Raw genomic sequence first — 13,151 nt, 5'->3', positions numbered from 1 at the left:
AGGTTTTAAGGCATATTTAGTCCTAAACAGACAACCCACCAACTCTCTATCACCAATGATTATTAGTTAATGTTGGAGTTCAAAAATGTGATACAACTTCTGACATGTTATATCATTAAAAATATTATATTTCTTTAAAAATATTAAAATTTATGTTATTTTATAATGAAATGAAAAAAATCATGTTATCTGGCATAACTCCCAACCTTCAAAAAGAAAAGATTTGTGGCCTAACATAACCCTCAACTTCCAAAAAGAAGGTTTAGAATTCGAAATCCTCCTCCCTCAATCCAAAAAAAATTACTAAAAACAACAAAATTTTGGAATGAAATTTAAGGTCAACTTGTGTAAATATAAGTTCAATTTATTCAGTGATAATGAATAACTTACCTTTTGTTTATAAATGTGAATTCATATAATCACGTATAATTTTATTTTATATCACTTATAATTATGTAAGCACTTGGATGTGAAGCACTTGCTATGGTCAAGCTCTGTTTACAATTATTTTTAATGACGACCTTAAATTTATAGGTATATAATCTGCAATGAGGGCACATCGGATTCATTTCTCTTAACTGCTTGCAAAGAGCAACGTAGAAATTATGCGTATTGTAATGAACAACAGTGCATACAAAAATGTCAATAAACCTTTAAAAAAAAAAAAAAAAAGGCTAGAAACAAGCTCTACGATTAAGTTTCTACAAAAAATAACACTTGGGAGGAGCAAAATTCATGTCGAGATACAAGCTTTGTAGAAAGAAATCTGTAATTGTAGCAGCAACCTCTCAGGGTATAGATATAGCTCCTAAAGGAATCCGACGAAGTGAAGAAAACAAAAGGCCACTCATAATCCTTTGTACTTAAGCAGCAAGAACCTATAGGAATCAGGGTTAAAAAGTATGAAACTAGTTTTATTTTTATTTTCAGAAGTAAAAAAAAAATACAAAATCAAAGCTAGGAGGTATCATGAATACCGGTAACAACATGGAATGATAACACTTGAATTAGCTTGCACCCTTCTGCTTGAGGGTGATCTTGTCGCCCAAACTAAGAGCGATTCCTTGGGTCTTGCTCCTTATCCTGATGTACCCACTCAGCTTACCATCAACCTGTTTCTCTATGCTGACATTCACCAGAGCATCCTCCCCAAATACACTCTTTGCATACAAGTTGGCTGCCAGGAATCCACACTCGCCATCTAGCGCTGACCTGAAACTCAAAACACCCAAGATAACCAAAGGAAAAATAGATGGATAGAAGGTAATACCAAAGTGAGGAGAAAAGATATACATATGGGAAAATAAATTATCTCGCGAAAGCACTTTAATCAGCAATTTGGAAGTGTTTTCCATGGGAAACGTTTTCTGCCATCATTCTTGCTTTCTGTTTTGCATTCCCTCTTTTTTTTTAGTGAGTTTTCGGTTTTCAACTTTCTTTAGCTCTTGAGATAACTTCAGAACGTTTGAGTTCAAGCCACTCTTTCCCAACCAATGGGAAGCACTGATTCAAAAATTCGAAATAAGCTTCAGGGTTTGGTTGACATAATTTAATGCAACCTAAAATCATTTGAGCTCTTCTGAGTGTCTCCAAACGCAAGCCACATCATATGTATGTTAATAACTTGTAACAAACTTTAATCGAGTAAAGCATGTTCTATGAAATTCATCTTAATATGAATAACAGAAATTCTGTTATAACAATTTCTGTCTGTTTGGGAACACAACTATTCTCAGATATTCTCAAATTATTTTACTACTATTCACAAATTATTTCACTACTATTTATAGATATTCTGAGATATTCTTAATATTCAAATGAGTAATGTACTCTACAGATAGAGGAAAAATCAATTAGCACAAACCTTACTAGATAAGGGGTACAATACTTACAGAAGTTCAGTGCATATGTATAATTTTTCCACTCCTCCTCCCATCCCACAGAACATAAAAAAAAAGAGGCGAACGGAGAGAGAATGTCTCTCTCAATCTAAACCACCCAAGCTAAATTAATTAAGCAAGCCTTTTAATCCCAACCACTTGGGGATAAGTTACATGAATCCCTTTTCACCATTCAGCTCTGTCTACAGCATACCAATGATGAACTTGAAAGAGTAACTCTAATGGAGGAGATTTCATGGAGACAGAAATCAAGGGCACTATGGCTTAAGGAGAGGAATAGGTGTACAAAATTCTTCCATATGGTGGTTAACTCTAACAAAAGGAACAATGCTATTGATACATTGATGGTAGATGGGGCAGTTTCTTTGGACCATATGATAATCAAAAACCATATTGAGCAGTTTTATCTACATCTATTATCTGAAGAGCATAATTGGCGACCAAAAGTGGACGGTTGAACTTTTTCAGCAATAGATTAGCATAGTGCAGGATGGCTAGAGAGGCCGTTTGCAAAAGAGGAAGTGTGCAAAGTAATCAGATGTATGGCTAGTGATAAGGCTCCGGGTCTTGACGGATTTACTATGGGATTCTTTCAAACTTGTTGGGAGGTGATTAAGGAAGACCTTATGCAAGTCTTTCATGATTTTCATACTGATGCTAGATTTGAAAAGAGTCTTCATTCTACCTTTCTAGCACTCATTCCCAAAAAGATGGGATCTACGGATATTAGATATTATTGCCACATTAGCCTTGCGAATGGGGTGAATAAGATTCTCTCCAAAGTGCTTGCGAATAGATTGAGCTCGGTGATGGAAAAGCTAATTTGAAAGCCACAAAATACATTTGTAAAAGATAGACAAATCCTCAATTCTGTCCTCATTGCAAATGAAGTCTTGGTTGGACGATTAAAATCTAGAGAACCCGGGCTGCTTTGTGAACTAGACATGGAGAAAGCTTATTACCACGTCAACTAGCGGTTCTTACTCTATCTTCTTTCTAGATGTGGTTTTGGGAGAAAATAGCAAAAATGAGTAGAATTTTGCATCTCTTCAGTGAGATTCTCTATCTTGGTGAATGGATCACCAGTGGGTTTTTTCAACCTCTCATAGCTTGAGACAGGGAGATCCTCTTTCTCCTCTACTTTTTTTATTCATCATGAAAGTTATAAGTAAGATGATTGAGGGCCTGGTGGATGGGGGGTTTCTTTATGGTTTTCTGGTAGGTAATGGCAATATTAACATCGCTCATATGTTATTTGCCAATGACACTCATTTTTTGCCGTGCACATCTTGGACACATTCAAGCCTTGAGAGCGCTACTTCTTTGCTTTGAAGCTGCATCAGGCTTGAGAATTAACCTTTCAAAGTCTGAATTAGTGCCAGTAGGGGTAGTCTATGAAGTGGAGTCTTTAGCTACACTCTTGGGATGAAAGGTATCTTCACTGCCTCTAAAGTATCTTGGTTTACCATTGGTTGCCTCCTTTAAATCTAAAAGGATTTGAAATGGCGTGGTAAAAAAGGTGGAGTGCAGATTAGCTTCTTGGAAATGGTTATATTTGTCGAAAGGCGGCAGGTGGACTTTGATCAAAAGCACTCTTTCAAACTTATCCACTTATTTTTTTTCTTTGTTCCCGCTTCCTACAAAGGTAGCTAACCGCATTGAGAAGTTACAAAGAGATTTCCTTTGGAGTGGATTGGGGGATGAGTTCAAATTTCATCTAGTTAATTGGTCAACGGTTTGTACCCCTATTTCTAGGAGAGGTTTGGGGATTCGCCACTTGACAAAATTCAATCAACCTTTATTGAGTAAATGGTTGCGGAGGTACCAACTCGAAATGGATGCTCTACGGAAGTCGGTTATAGACTCAAAATTTGGAGAGGCTTTGGGAGGTTGGTGCTCGAATGAGGTACGAGGCACATATGGAGTGGGGTTATGGAAATTTATAAGGGGACATTGGGAGACCTTTCAAGGACATGAACATATTGTGGTGGGTGATGGTTTTCACATAAGATTTTGGTATAATCATTGGTGTGGTGACCATAGCCTTCAAGAAACCTTTCCTACTATTTTCGAGCTTGCAAGAAAAAAAGATGCAGCGATTGCCAATCTTTTGATCCTTTCAAATGGCCCCCCTCAATGGAATATTGATTTCATTATGACAGCCCAAGATTGGGAGGTGGAGATTATTTTAGAGTTCTTTGCGACATTGTATTCAGTAAGTATACCAAGGGATACCGGGGATAAGATGCACTAGAATCATTCTAAAACAGGCAACTTCATTGTTAGATCATTTTACCAAGCTCTAACGAGTCCTGAATTGACCATGTTCTCGTGGAAGACTATATGGTAGACGAAAGATGCTTCAAAAGCGGCTTTTTTTGTTTGGACAGCATCACTGGACAAGATCCTGACTACAGATAACCTGAGGAAGTGCCGGGTAATTGTGCTGGATTGGTGTTGTATGTGTAAGAAGCAGGGGGAATCAATAGATCATCTGCTTCTACACTGCGAGGTGGCCAGGGTCATGTGGGATGATTGTTTCATGAGAGTCAATTTTTCATGGGTCATGCCTCTTATATTGGTGGGCTTCCTTGCAAGTTGGCGAGGCATTCAGGGTAACTCACAGGTGGGGGTCATTTGGCGTATGGTTCCTATTTGTATGTGTTTGTGTATCTAGAGGGAAAGAAATGCAAGAAACTTTAAAGATTGTGAGAGAACAATGGAGGAACTAAAACTTTTCTTCTTTAAGTCATTGCTCTTATGGGCGGGAACCATTGTTTGTAACGGTCTAAATGTTCATGACCTTCTTCTTTCGATTGTAAGCTCTAATTAGGTGTTTCTCATGTATACTACCTGTATACCTAGGTTTTGCCTTTTTCTATTAATAACATTTTTAGGATTACCTATCCAAAAAAAAAAATTATGTTTACTATATTATGTTCTACTTATTGAGTATTCGACTCATTTGGATTGTTTACTTGTTCTTTTATGTTTATAAAATGTCTAGGTAATGCAGATAGTGTTGACAAGCTGACGGCAAGGCATAGATCATGTCAAGGGATTTTCAGACTTAGTTAATAAGTCTTTTCACAAAAAGATCTTTCTTGCTATGAGATTATATTTTTATGTTATGTTTTTTTGGGAATTTATTTTTTGAGAAACTAGGTATTTTTATCAAGTTGGGTCTCTTTACTAGGCACAGTTACAAAAGCACATGACACTCCTAACCTATGGGAAGGGGGTGTTACACATGGCCTTGAGATCTCCAATCTTGCATATCACATAAATAAAATTCGCTGATAGTAAGAAAGCTAATTAAGAAAGAACATTGTAGCCAGCTAACAAGTAGAAGAACTTACGGTGCAGTAAGGCACTTCATGTTGGTTGATTTGATAATATGGTCAAGGAATTCCTTCTCATCTTGAATTACAGTGTTGACAGCAACCTGCAGGCGTTACACAATCACATGATCATTAACTCAAAGTCATCAACTAAGTACTAGAATGGAAAAACAAATGCTTGGCCAACAAGGGGAAGCCTAAAAACATAGCTAAAAGAAACAAAGTACTGCAGAAAAAATATATAAATAAGAAGCAAGGAGGCTATGACAAAGGAAGCAAGTTGGAAGCAGCTCCAGCTTTATGAAGGTGCATATGTTGCTCTGATGTAAAGGAGAAACTCAACCACTGCAAAAAGCCATATTCCTTTCAACCGGAGTTAAATAACTCTTATCTTCGAAATGTCATCATGGTCTTTGAATAAGAGCTTGTTTTTGGTGCACTTTCATTCTTGATCCAACAATTGGAGAACATCATAGAGGCCTAATGTTCATACACCTTATTAGATGTACCCCCTTGAGCATTAAGCCAAAACCCAATGTTGCCTTTTTCTTCATTTTAAGCTAAACAATAGCCATTGTCTTCCTTTGAAGCAAACACAACAGCATAATTATAAATAGTCAAGCAAGGTTGATTGTTTTACAGAAATACGTCAACCTAGAGGGCATCTTTTTTAACATTTGAATCAAAAACAAAAATCTTTGGATCAACTTCAAAATCTTAGAACTATTGGTTCCCCAACCACACAGGCCATTCCAAATTAGCTAATATAGAGAATAGTTTGTTACCTACCAATTTTGCAGTGGAACTGGGGACTGAAAGAGTGAAAAGATCATAAGATATTCAAGATCAAATTACAAAAAATTAAAAGTTAAATGCTGAAAAACTGGTTTGAAAAAATTTCAGGCTATATTCAATAATGTTTCAACCTGTACATAGTGGCTCCTAAATCCTTTGAAAAGAGATGCACAACTCATGGAAATGGTCACAACTACCCAACAAAAAGTAAAATACACACGCATACACACACAATCAACAGATTCAGGTTGAATTGATTCCCGGATAAATACTAAAAAAATTATGGCTTCATAAATAGTAATAGAAATTTGAGTTCAGCCCAATAACAAGTAAGTTTCTATCTTTTGATTATTACAGAGTCAAGAATCTAACTGTAGTATTACATGAGAAAGAAGTTCCTCTATTACCTTGTTTTCCCACTCAAACTCTGCCCACATGGTTCTAAAAGCTGCGTCACTACAAACTGCCGGAGAGATGTAGTCCATGATGTCTATATGAATGTCATTCAGCACAACCACTGTTCGCTCATGTACGTTAGAAGTCTCATAAACAATGTTCCCGAATATGACTCCCGTCTCAGTAGAGGAAACCTTGATATTGGCCTTTATTTGTTTGCTTGTTTCAGGAGCTAGTGTATAATTCTGAGGGCGTTCAACAAGTTTAAGATCTCCCATAGTTGCCAGCTCCAGACACAAATTCTGTAAGGTATCCTTAGTTCGATTGATAACTGTAACATCAAGGACTATGTCATAATGATGAACAGTCACATAAGCTTCAGCATACACTGGATCACTAAATCCAGTCAGTTGAAGAATGCGGTTAAGCTTATTCGCATCATCCCCATCCTTTACAAACTCCCCAGTTGCACGCTTTAAATCATCTTGGACCTCATCTTCTAGTTCCAGTTGGCTCATACCCTGGAAGTTAGATGCAGTCAGAGCATTGATGCACACCCGTAAGGAGAAATTTTATACATACATACATACATATATATAGATATATATATTTGTTATATTACGTAATAGTACAACAATCATTAATCAAAGAAAGATGACATCTAAACATCATAAATGAAGAAACACCAATATACTCACAATAATCGAAATCAGTAAAAAGATTGAAAAGATTTCCATCGACAAAGGATGGAGGTCCCCCCAGAGTTTTCAGTGTCTATTACTAGTTACCAAACTCTATTAAATTAGCCCCAAATTTTTAATTTGGAAGGAATGGTACACAAGTTGAAATATCCACCACAAATTATTATATCTTATTGTACTAGATTGAGCATAGGAAGGTGGCAAAGAGATCTAACATTGCTTGGGAAGGAAAATTTTTTGCCCTTATAATGATCCTAGGGGACTCCAATTGTAACTTTTACTAGTCTTTTTAAGCACAGGCTTAGATGCGGCTTGGACCTACTTTGGGTCATTACGAATTATATCAAACCCAATCCCAATGACAAGAGTGAAACTTGAGCCATGCTACGTATGATGGAATGGGTCAACAAGGATGTCGGGGATTTAAGGGGGGGGAGATTGTACTATCCGGATTGAGTATAAGAAGGTGGTGAATGATATCCCACATTTTGTTAGGGAGGGAGAAATTCTTGCCCTTTATAATGAGTCCAAGGGATTCCAATTGTAACTTTGACTATTTTCCCTTTGTCATTACATTAATCTTATTAATTAAAAGAAACAGAAAGGAGATTGTGAAAATTCACGGAAAATAAAGAAAAAGATGGGCAACAGGGTTGCATGACAAGTTTATGTTCTTGTTCAAATAATTTTCTATATTTATGCTAAGATTCATACCCATTTCTAACATAACACAATGGACCAAAAACTAGAAAATATTCATGGTGAATCTAGCAACACTGCATATAATTGACAAGAGCAGAGCAAGAGGAGATCGATAAATTTTTTCATGTTCCTGCAATCTGTTCATATTCTCTGACTCAGCAAATATATATTTGTATGGTGATACTACTAGGAATCTTTCAACTATGGACATGCAGTCAGAGCTTGGGCATCTATAGCAGAAGGAAGTGTCCAAATGATTAAAAATAAGTCAGGAAAGATAGCAGTGCTACAAACCAAATGAGACCATCATATTCATCCTAGTCTTTATAACCCACAAACAGATAGAAAAATTCACTTAACATATCACAAAAACAATTTTTTACCTTCCTGCTCTTTAAATGGTAGAAATCAATCAGGTCATCTGGTTGTGCATGAGATATCTGAGCCTTTGCCTTTAATTCCTCTATTTCGCGGAGTTGTTTTTCTGAAAGCATTTTAACAAAACTAAGACGGCAAGATTGCAACCATATTTTCCTTATCTCGTCACCAGTATTGCATAGCAATCTTATACAAAGGACAATCCTATCATAAGAATCGTTGTCAATTGGGTGTGGAAGAACAGGAGATTGTCCTAATTGCAGCATAGAAACCATGATCAACAGTGCTTGTGTAGATGCCCTATTCACTTCAACTTTAGAAGGCTGTACCTCTTCCAACCTCAGAACAAGCTTGGTCAAAGTGTAGGCCACAACTGCCCCGAGGAAAAAGTCACCAGTGAGAAGCAGGGATCTAAGATTCCCAGATGCCAAGGATCCTTGAACAAGGGTAGGAAGGGAAAAAGCATTTTCAGAGGCAGCACTCTGTGTAGCATAGGTGCCATCAGCAAGAATAGCTGGTCTTTTTGAAGAAATAGTGATGGAGTTAACTTGCTGATCCTTCTTTGAAGAATCAGTAGCTTCCTCTTCTTCTGAAACTGAGTAAAAAGGTAACTCTCCAAGACACTGTTTAATTGTTGCAATGCCACTCCCAACCTCAGAAAGTGATAGGCAATACTCTCCAATGATCCAAAGAGCACCAGAACACACACGTGCAGATCGGATCTGGTAGAAAGTGTCCAATAGCCTTGTTATTATCGAAACCCTAAGTTTAGGGTTGGTTTCAATTATCTCCCGAACAAAAACAACAACATCAACAGCTGACCCAACATTACTGTCACCCAAGAAATCCATTAATAGGTGCACCACTGTGCTTGCGACTTCTGGGAACTTAATTGCACAGGAATGAATGGCTTGAATAAGCATCTGCCTGTATTCACCATTCTTCTCAAGCTCTCCACTCTGAGTTTTAACAACTTCCTTCTTCAAAGTAAGAACAACCTCATTTATGTTCCGTGGAGTGATAAGTTCAAGAACAATGTCAATCGTCTTCCTCCGAATGTCAAGATTAGGGCTAGAAAGTGCCCTAAGCACATCCATGATCATGTCAACCATAATATCCCTATGAGAAGACTTGAGTTCATTCAACCGGTCAAGCACAATAAGCTTCACATTGTTGTCGCTTTGAGAAAGAAGCAGTTGACAGTAAGTGTTTGCAGCAGCTCTAATAGCAGTAGGAGCAGATGACAGAGAAACAAGTGTGCTTGCACATTCATAGATAACCGCAGTCGAAGTTGCATTCAGTAAGGATATAATAATTTTAATGTACTTCCCCTTCTCACCTCGATTTGTTCTGCACACCTTTCGGATCAGCTCCAAGACAACCATCTGAAGCGATTCACCCCATTCAGAGACCCTGTCAACATGAGTCAAAAGGTAACTAATCGCACGATCCTGAGCACATGTAAAGAGCATGAGAAACGCATTCCGCTTAGCTGATTGGTCCTGCTCCGTTGAAAGAACCTTCTCGATCATATCAGGTGCATCGACCAGAAGTTGCTCACCTTGTGGAAGCTTATATATTGACATCACAGCCAATATAGTATTCCTTCTAATATATGGATGCCTGTGCTCCAGATTTTGCAAAACAGAAGGGATTAACGGCTCAATTATTTCAGTCTCATTCAACCGGCAAAGAAACCTCAAAGTTACGCCACGAATATACTCATTTGGGTGCTGAAGGTTGTTCCTCAAATTTTGGCATATCAAGATCATTTCAGGTAACACCTTACCCTTCGCATCAGTTTTGTCAATGAGCTCCAAATATAGCAGAAGCAGTTTTTGGACTGTATGGTCCTCAGAGGGTAAAACATATCTTACAATCGTGATGAAAAGATGAGGTAGTGTTTCGCCATTCAACAAAAGCATGACTGCTTTCTTCATCGCATCAATTTTGGCAGGCACATCATTGCCTTCAAGAGCTTCCTTAATCTCATTTGCAATTGCAGGAGTCCCTTTGTCAAAGTGAACGAGCAGAGTACAAGATTTCTCCATTTCTTAACTGCTTCCGGAAAGAACATCAGACTCATGAATGCATATCAAGAATTTTAAATATGAGCAATATTGTTTATGAAAACCCAAAGAAATCAAGTTCTTCATTTGCTTAGACCCTAAAGGCAGTAGAGAAGCCAAAATTAAAAAGAGTATTAGCATAGTAATGCTAATATCCATAATAAGTGACTAAATTCAATTATAAAAGCGAAGTTCAGATTTTTTTTTTTTTTTTTTTGTTCTACCTCGATTCTCCTAAAGATCAAAATTTCACTAGTCACTAGTCACTAATATATTCAACAAAAAATTTATAGTTTTACCATATGTCTCCTCTCACTTTCTCCCGATCCATGCTAGGACCAGCAGGCCTCCCAAACGACACCTCAGACATCTATACCTATCACTTGACAAAAAAATTCTTCTACTCTTTCCATTGAACTTTTAAATTTTCACCAGACATGATAGGTTCCAAGAAAAGAAAAAATATAATTTTTTTTTTTTTTATAAGTAAAAACAAACAAAGATAAAATGAAAATTCATTTTACATTAAAAAAAAAATTCTAGTTGCTCCGTTGTTTTCCCAAAGAAGCAAAGAACTGAGGGAGAGATTCTCAAAAAACGCAGCAACACAATCAATATCGCTTCAAGGGAACGAGTCATGAGGGAATTTGATCTAATCCGCTCTGACCAGATGATGAAGCGTTTCCAAAAAAACAAAAAAGAGGAAAGGACATCAAAAGAGAGCTAAGTACAAAAATTGTTTCTGGAAACAGATTCGAGAAGCAGAGAGCCAGAGTCATGGCATTGAAAAAGAGATCTTACAGAACCGAAAGAAATGAAGAAACCGTAATTGCCCATCAACCAGAGGAGAAAGAGGAGGCGAACTTATATTCACAGCATATCCCGACAACATAAGATCTAATGTTAAAATTCTAAAGCAAAACCCAATAATTTTTGACTGATAACGAATACTGGACTAGATCTAATCGATAGCCAAGAAAATGTAGGAAAAGGAGAATAGAACACGGTATAAGATCAAGTATCAAAATGCAATCCGGAAAATACCGTCTCTCTATTTGGATTCTCGAATATCAGATCAAGAATCCATATGTGACACCAATTCACCAAATTCAATTACGGAAAAAATCTAAGACACAATGACAGTATGTATGGTCTCCGACAAAATGTAGGGAAGGAGAAGAAAAGAAAACATACCATCTCAACATTAAGATTGAACAGAGACACCATAACAACGTGACAAAAAAAACGAGATTCGGATTTCAATTTCTTCACAATTTTCTTCGAATTTCTAAACATCTAAGGAGAAGGTGAATCCGCGATTTCAAGCGATCTTTAAAGTTGAAAAACAATAACATAGGGAGAGAGAGTGAGAGAGACGAACCTTTTGGGATGAGATGCTAGAAGGGGAGATTCGAGGGAACAGGAGCGATGCGTGAGCTCCGAGTGCAGAAATGATTACAAAATTAGATCTGAAATGTTTGCCTACTTATTTATATTGTGTTGTAATTTGTTCCTGGGAACGACCAAATTGCTCTCCCCTGTCAAGAGCCTTTCTAGTTTCTACTGTTCGCTCGCTCGAAAAGCCCTTGAAGGTAAATTCAAAAAAGAACAAGGGCCAACAAAAGATAATAAAAAAGAATGAGGACTTTAAATGTAATTCCACTACTGTGAGAGAAATTATGAGGTTTTTAAAAAAATAAAATGATATTTTGTTCACTCATTTTTTCTCCTCATTTTGATATCTTATGTATTTTAATTTTTTTTTTAATTTTTTTACTTAATATTTAAAGAAGTGATTATTTATATATTGATATATTTTTATGTTTATTAAAATATTTTAAAATGATAAAAAAAATGTAAATTACAAAATTTTAAAAAATATATATTAAATTTGACCTGACGATCAGATTGAACAAGATATTTTGAGTGACAGAGTAGCCCGACTCTAAAATTTATAGACCCGTCACACGTTAAATTCACATCCTATTACGGAATATTATGTCAATTAAAATTAAATTACATAAAATAAATATTATATCACTTTATTCCCAGAGTACCTAATATTTTTTTTGGACAGAGGGGTCAATACTTCCCAAACCCAAGATTTTTTTTATTTTGAATTTATTTTTATTTTTTGAATTTTTTATATATTTGAAATCTTATTTTTTTCAATAATTTTTTATTTTTTTTTTCAAATATTCTTCTTAATTTTTAATTTTATGTATTTTGAAATAATCTTTAGATATTTATTCATGTCTTTAGAGCATTCTCATCCGATTCCATATAATTCTCTCTAAAGTTTAGTTAGGAATCACACTTCTTATAATTTTCTTCTAAATTTTATTCATCTTTAAAAAATATCATACATCTCATTTCCTATCATTTCTCTATTCTATTAAAATAATATTTTTCAATTTTTTCTTTATTATTATTTCTACTATTTTATTTCTACATCTATAATTGTTCCCTATAAAAATATATAAAAAGTTATTTAGGAGATGAACAATAGCTCCTCAAATATAGGGAATCATTGTTCACATCCTAAACATTTTCCTTAAAATGAGGATCCGGATGGAGCGTGTATTTGGAGAAAACCCCAAATACAAATCCTATCATTTAGGAAAAAATATGTTTTTGAAAACCGGATGAGAATTTTTTTAGATTTTTATTATGAGTAATTTTACATACAATTGTGAAGTGCGTAAACGTCGCGTAATTACTTTGAAAAAGAGTGTGATATACTATTAAAAAATTAATTTTTTTCATGTAAATCCCATGTTTTATTCACTTTTTTTAAAATAATTACGCGACACTTGCACAATTCATGGTTACAAATATATTTTCTCTTTTAATATTGGGGGCTAATTT

At 35.8% G+C, this 13,151-nt stretch overlaps 1 protein-coding gene across 1 annotated transcript; it reads right to left on the bottom strand.

The window, feature by feature from the left end:
• Positions 1-564: 564 nt before the first annotated feature.
• On the bottom strand, positions 565-11,796 carry LOC108996664 (coatomer subunit beta-1). Its single transcript, XM_018972674.2, has 6 exons — positions 11,665-11,796; positions 8,220-10,272; positions 6,445-6,954; positions 5,261-5,346; positions 978-1,212; positions 565-878 (listed from the first exon to the last, which is right to left on the bottom strand). Exons 2-5 carry the CDS (start codon positions 10,263-10,265, stop codon positions 1,008-1,010), a joined length of 2,847 nt encoding a protein of 948 aa, XP_018828219.1. The 5' UTR covers positions 10,266-10,272; positions 11,665-11,796; the 3' UTR covers positions 565-878; positions 978-1,007.
• Positions 11,797-13,151: the final 1,355 nt, after the last annotated feature.

The sequence above is a fragment of the Juglans regia genome, chromosome 7 (genome assembly GCF_001411555.2).
Source record: "Juglans regia cultivar Chandler chromosome 7, Walnut 2.0, whole genome shotgun sequence".
In the NCBI taxonomy this organism is placed as follows: Eukaryota; Viridiplantae; Streptophyta; class Magnoliopsida; order Fagales; family Juglandaceae; genus Juglans; species Juglans regia.
Note: the sequence above shows the minus strand (reverse complement) of the source record. Positions and strands in the feature narration are given on the sequence as shown.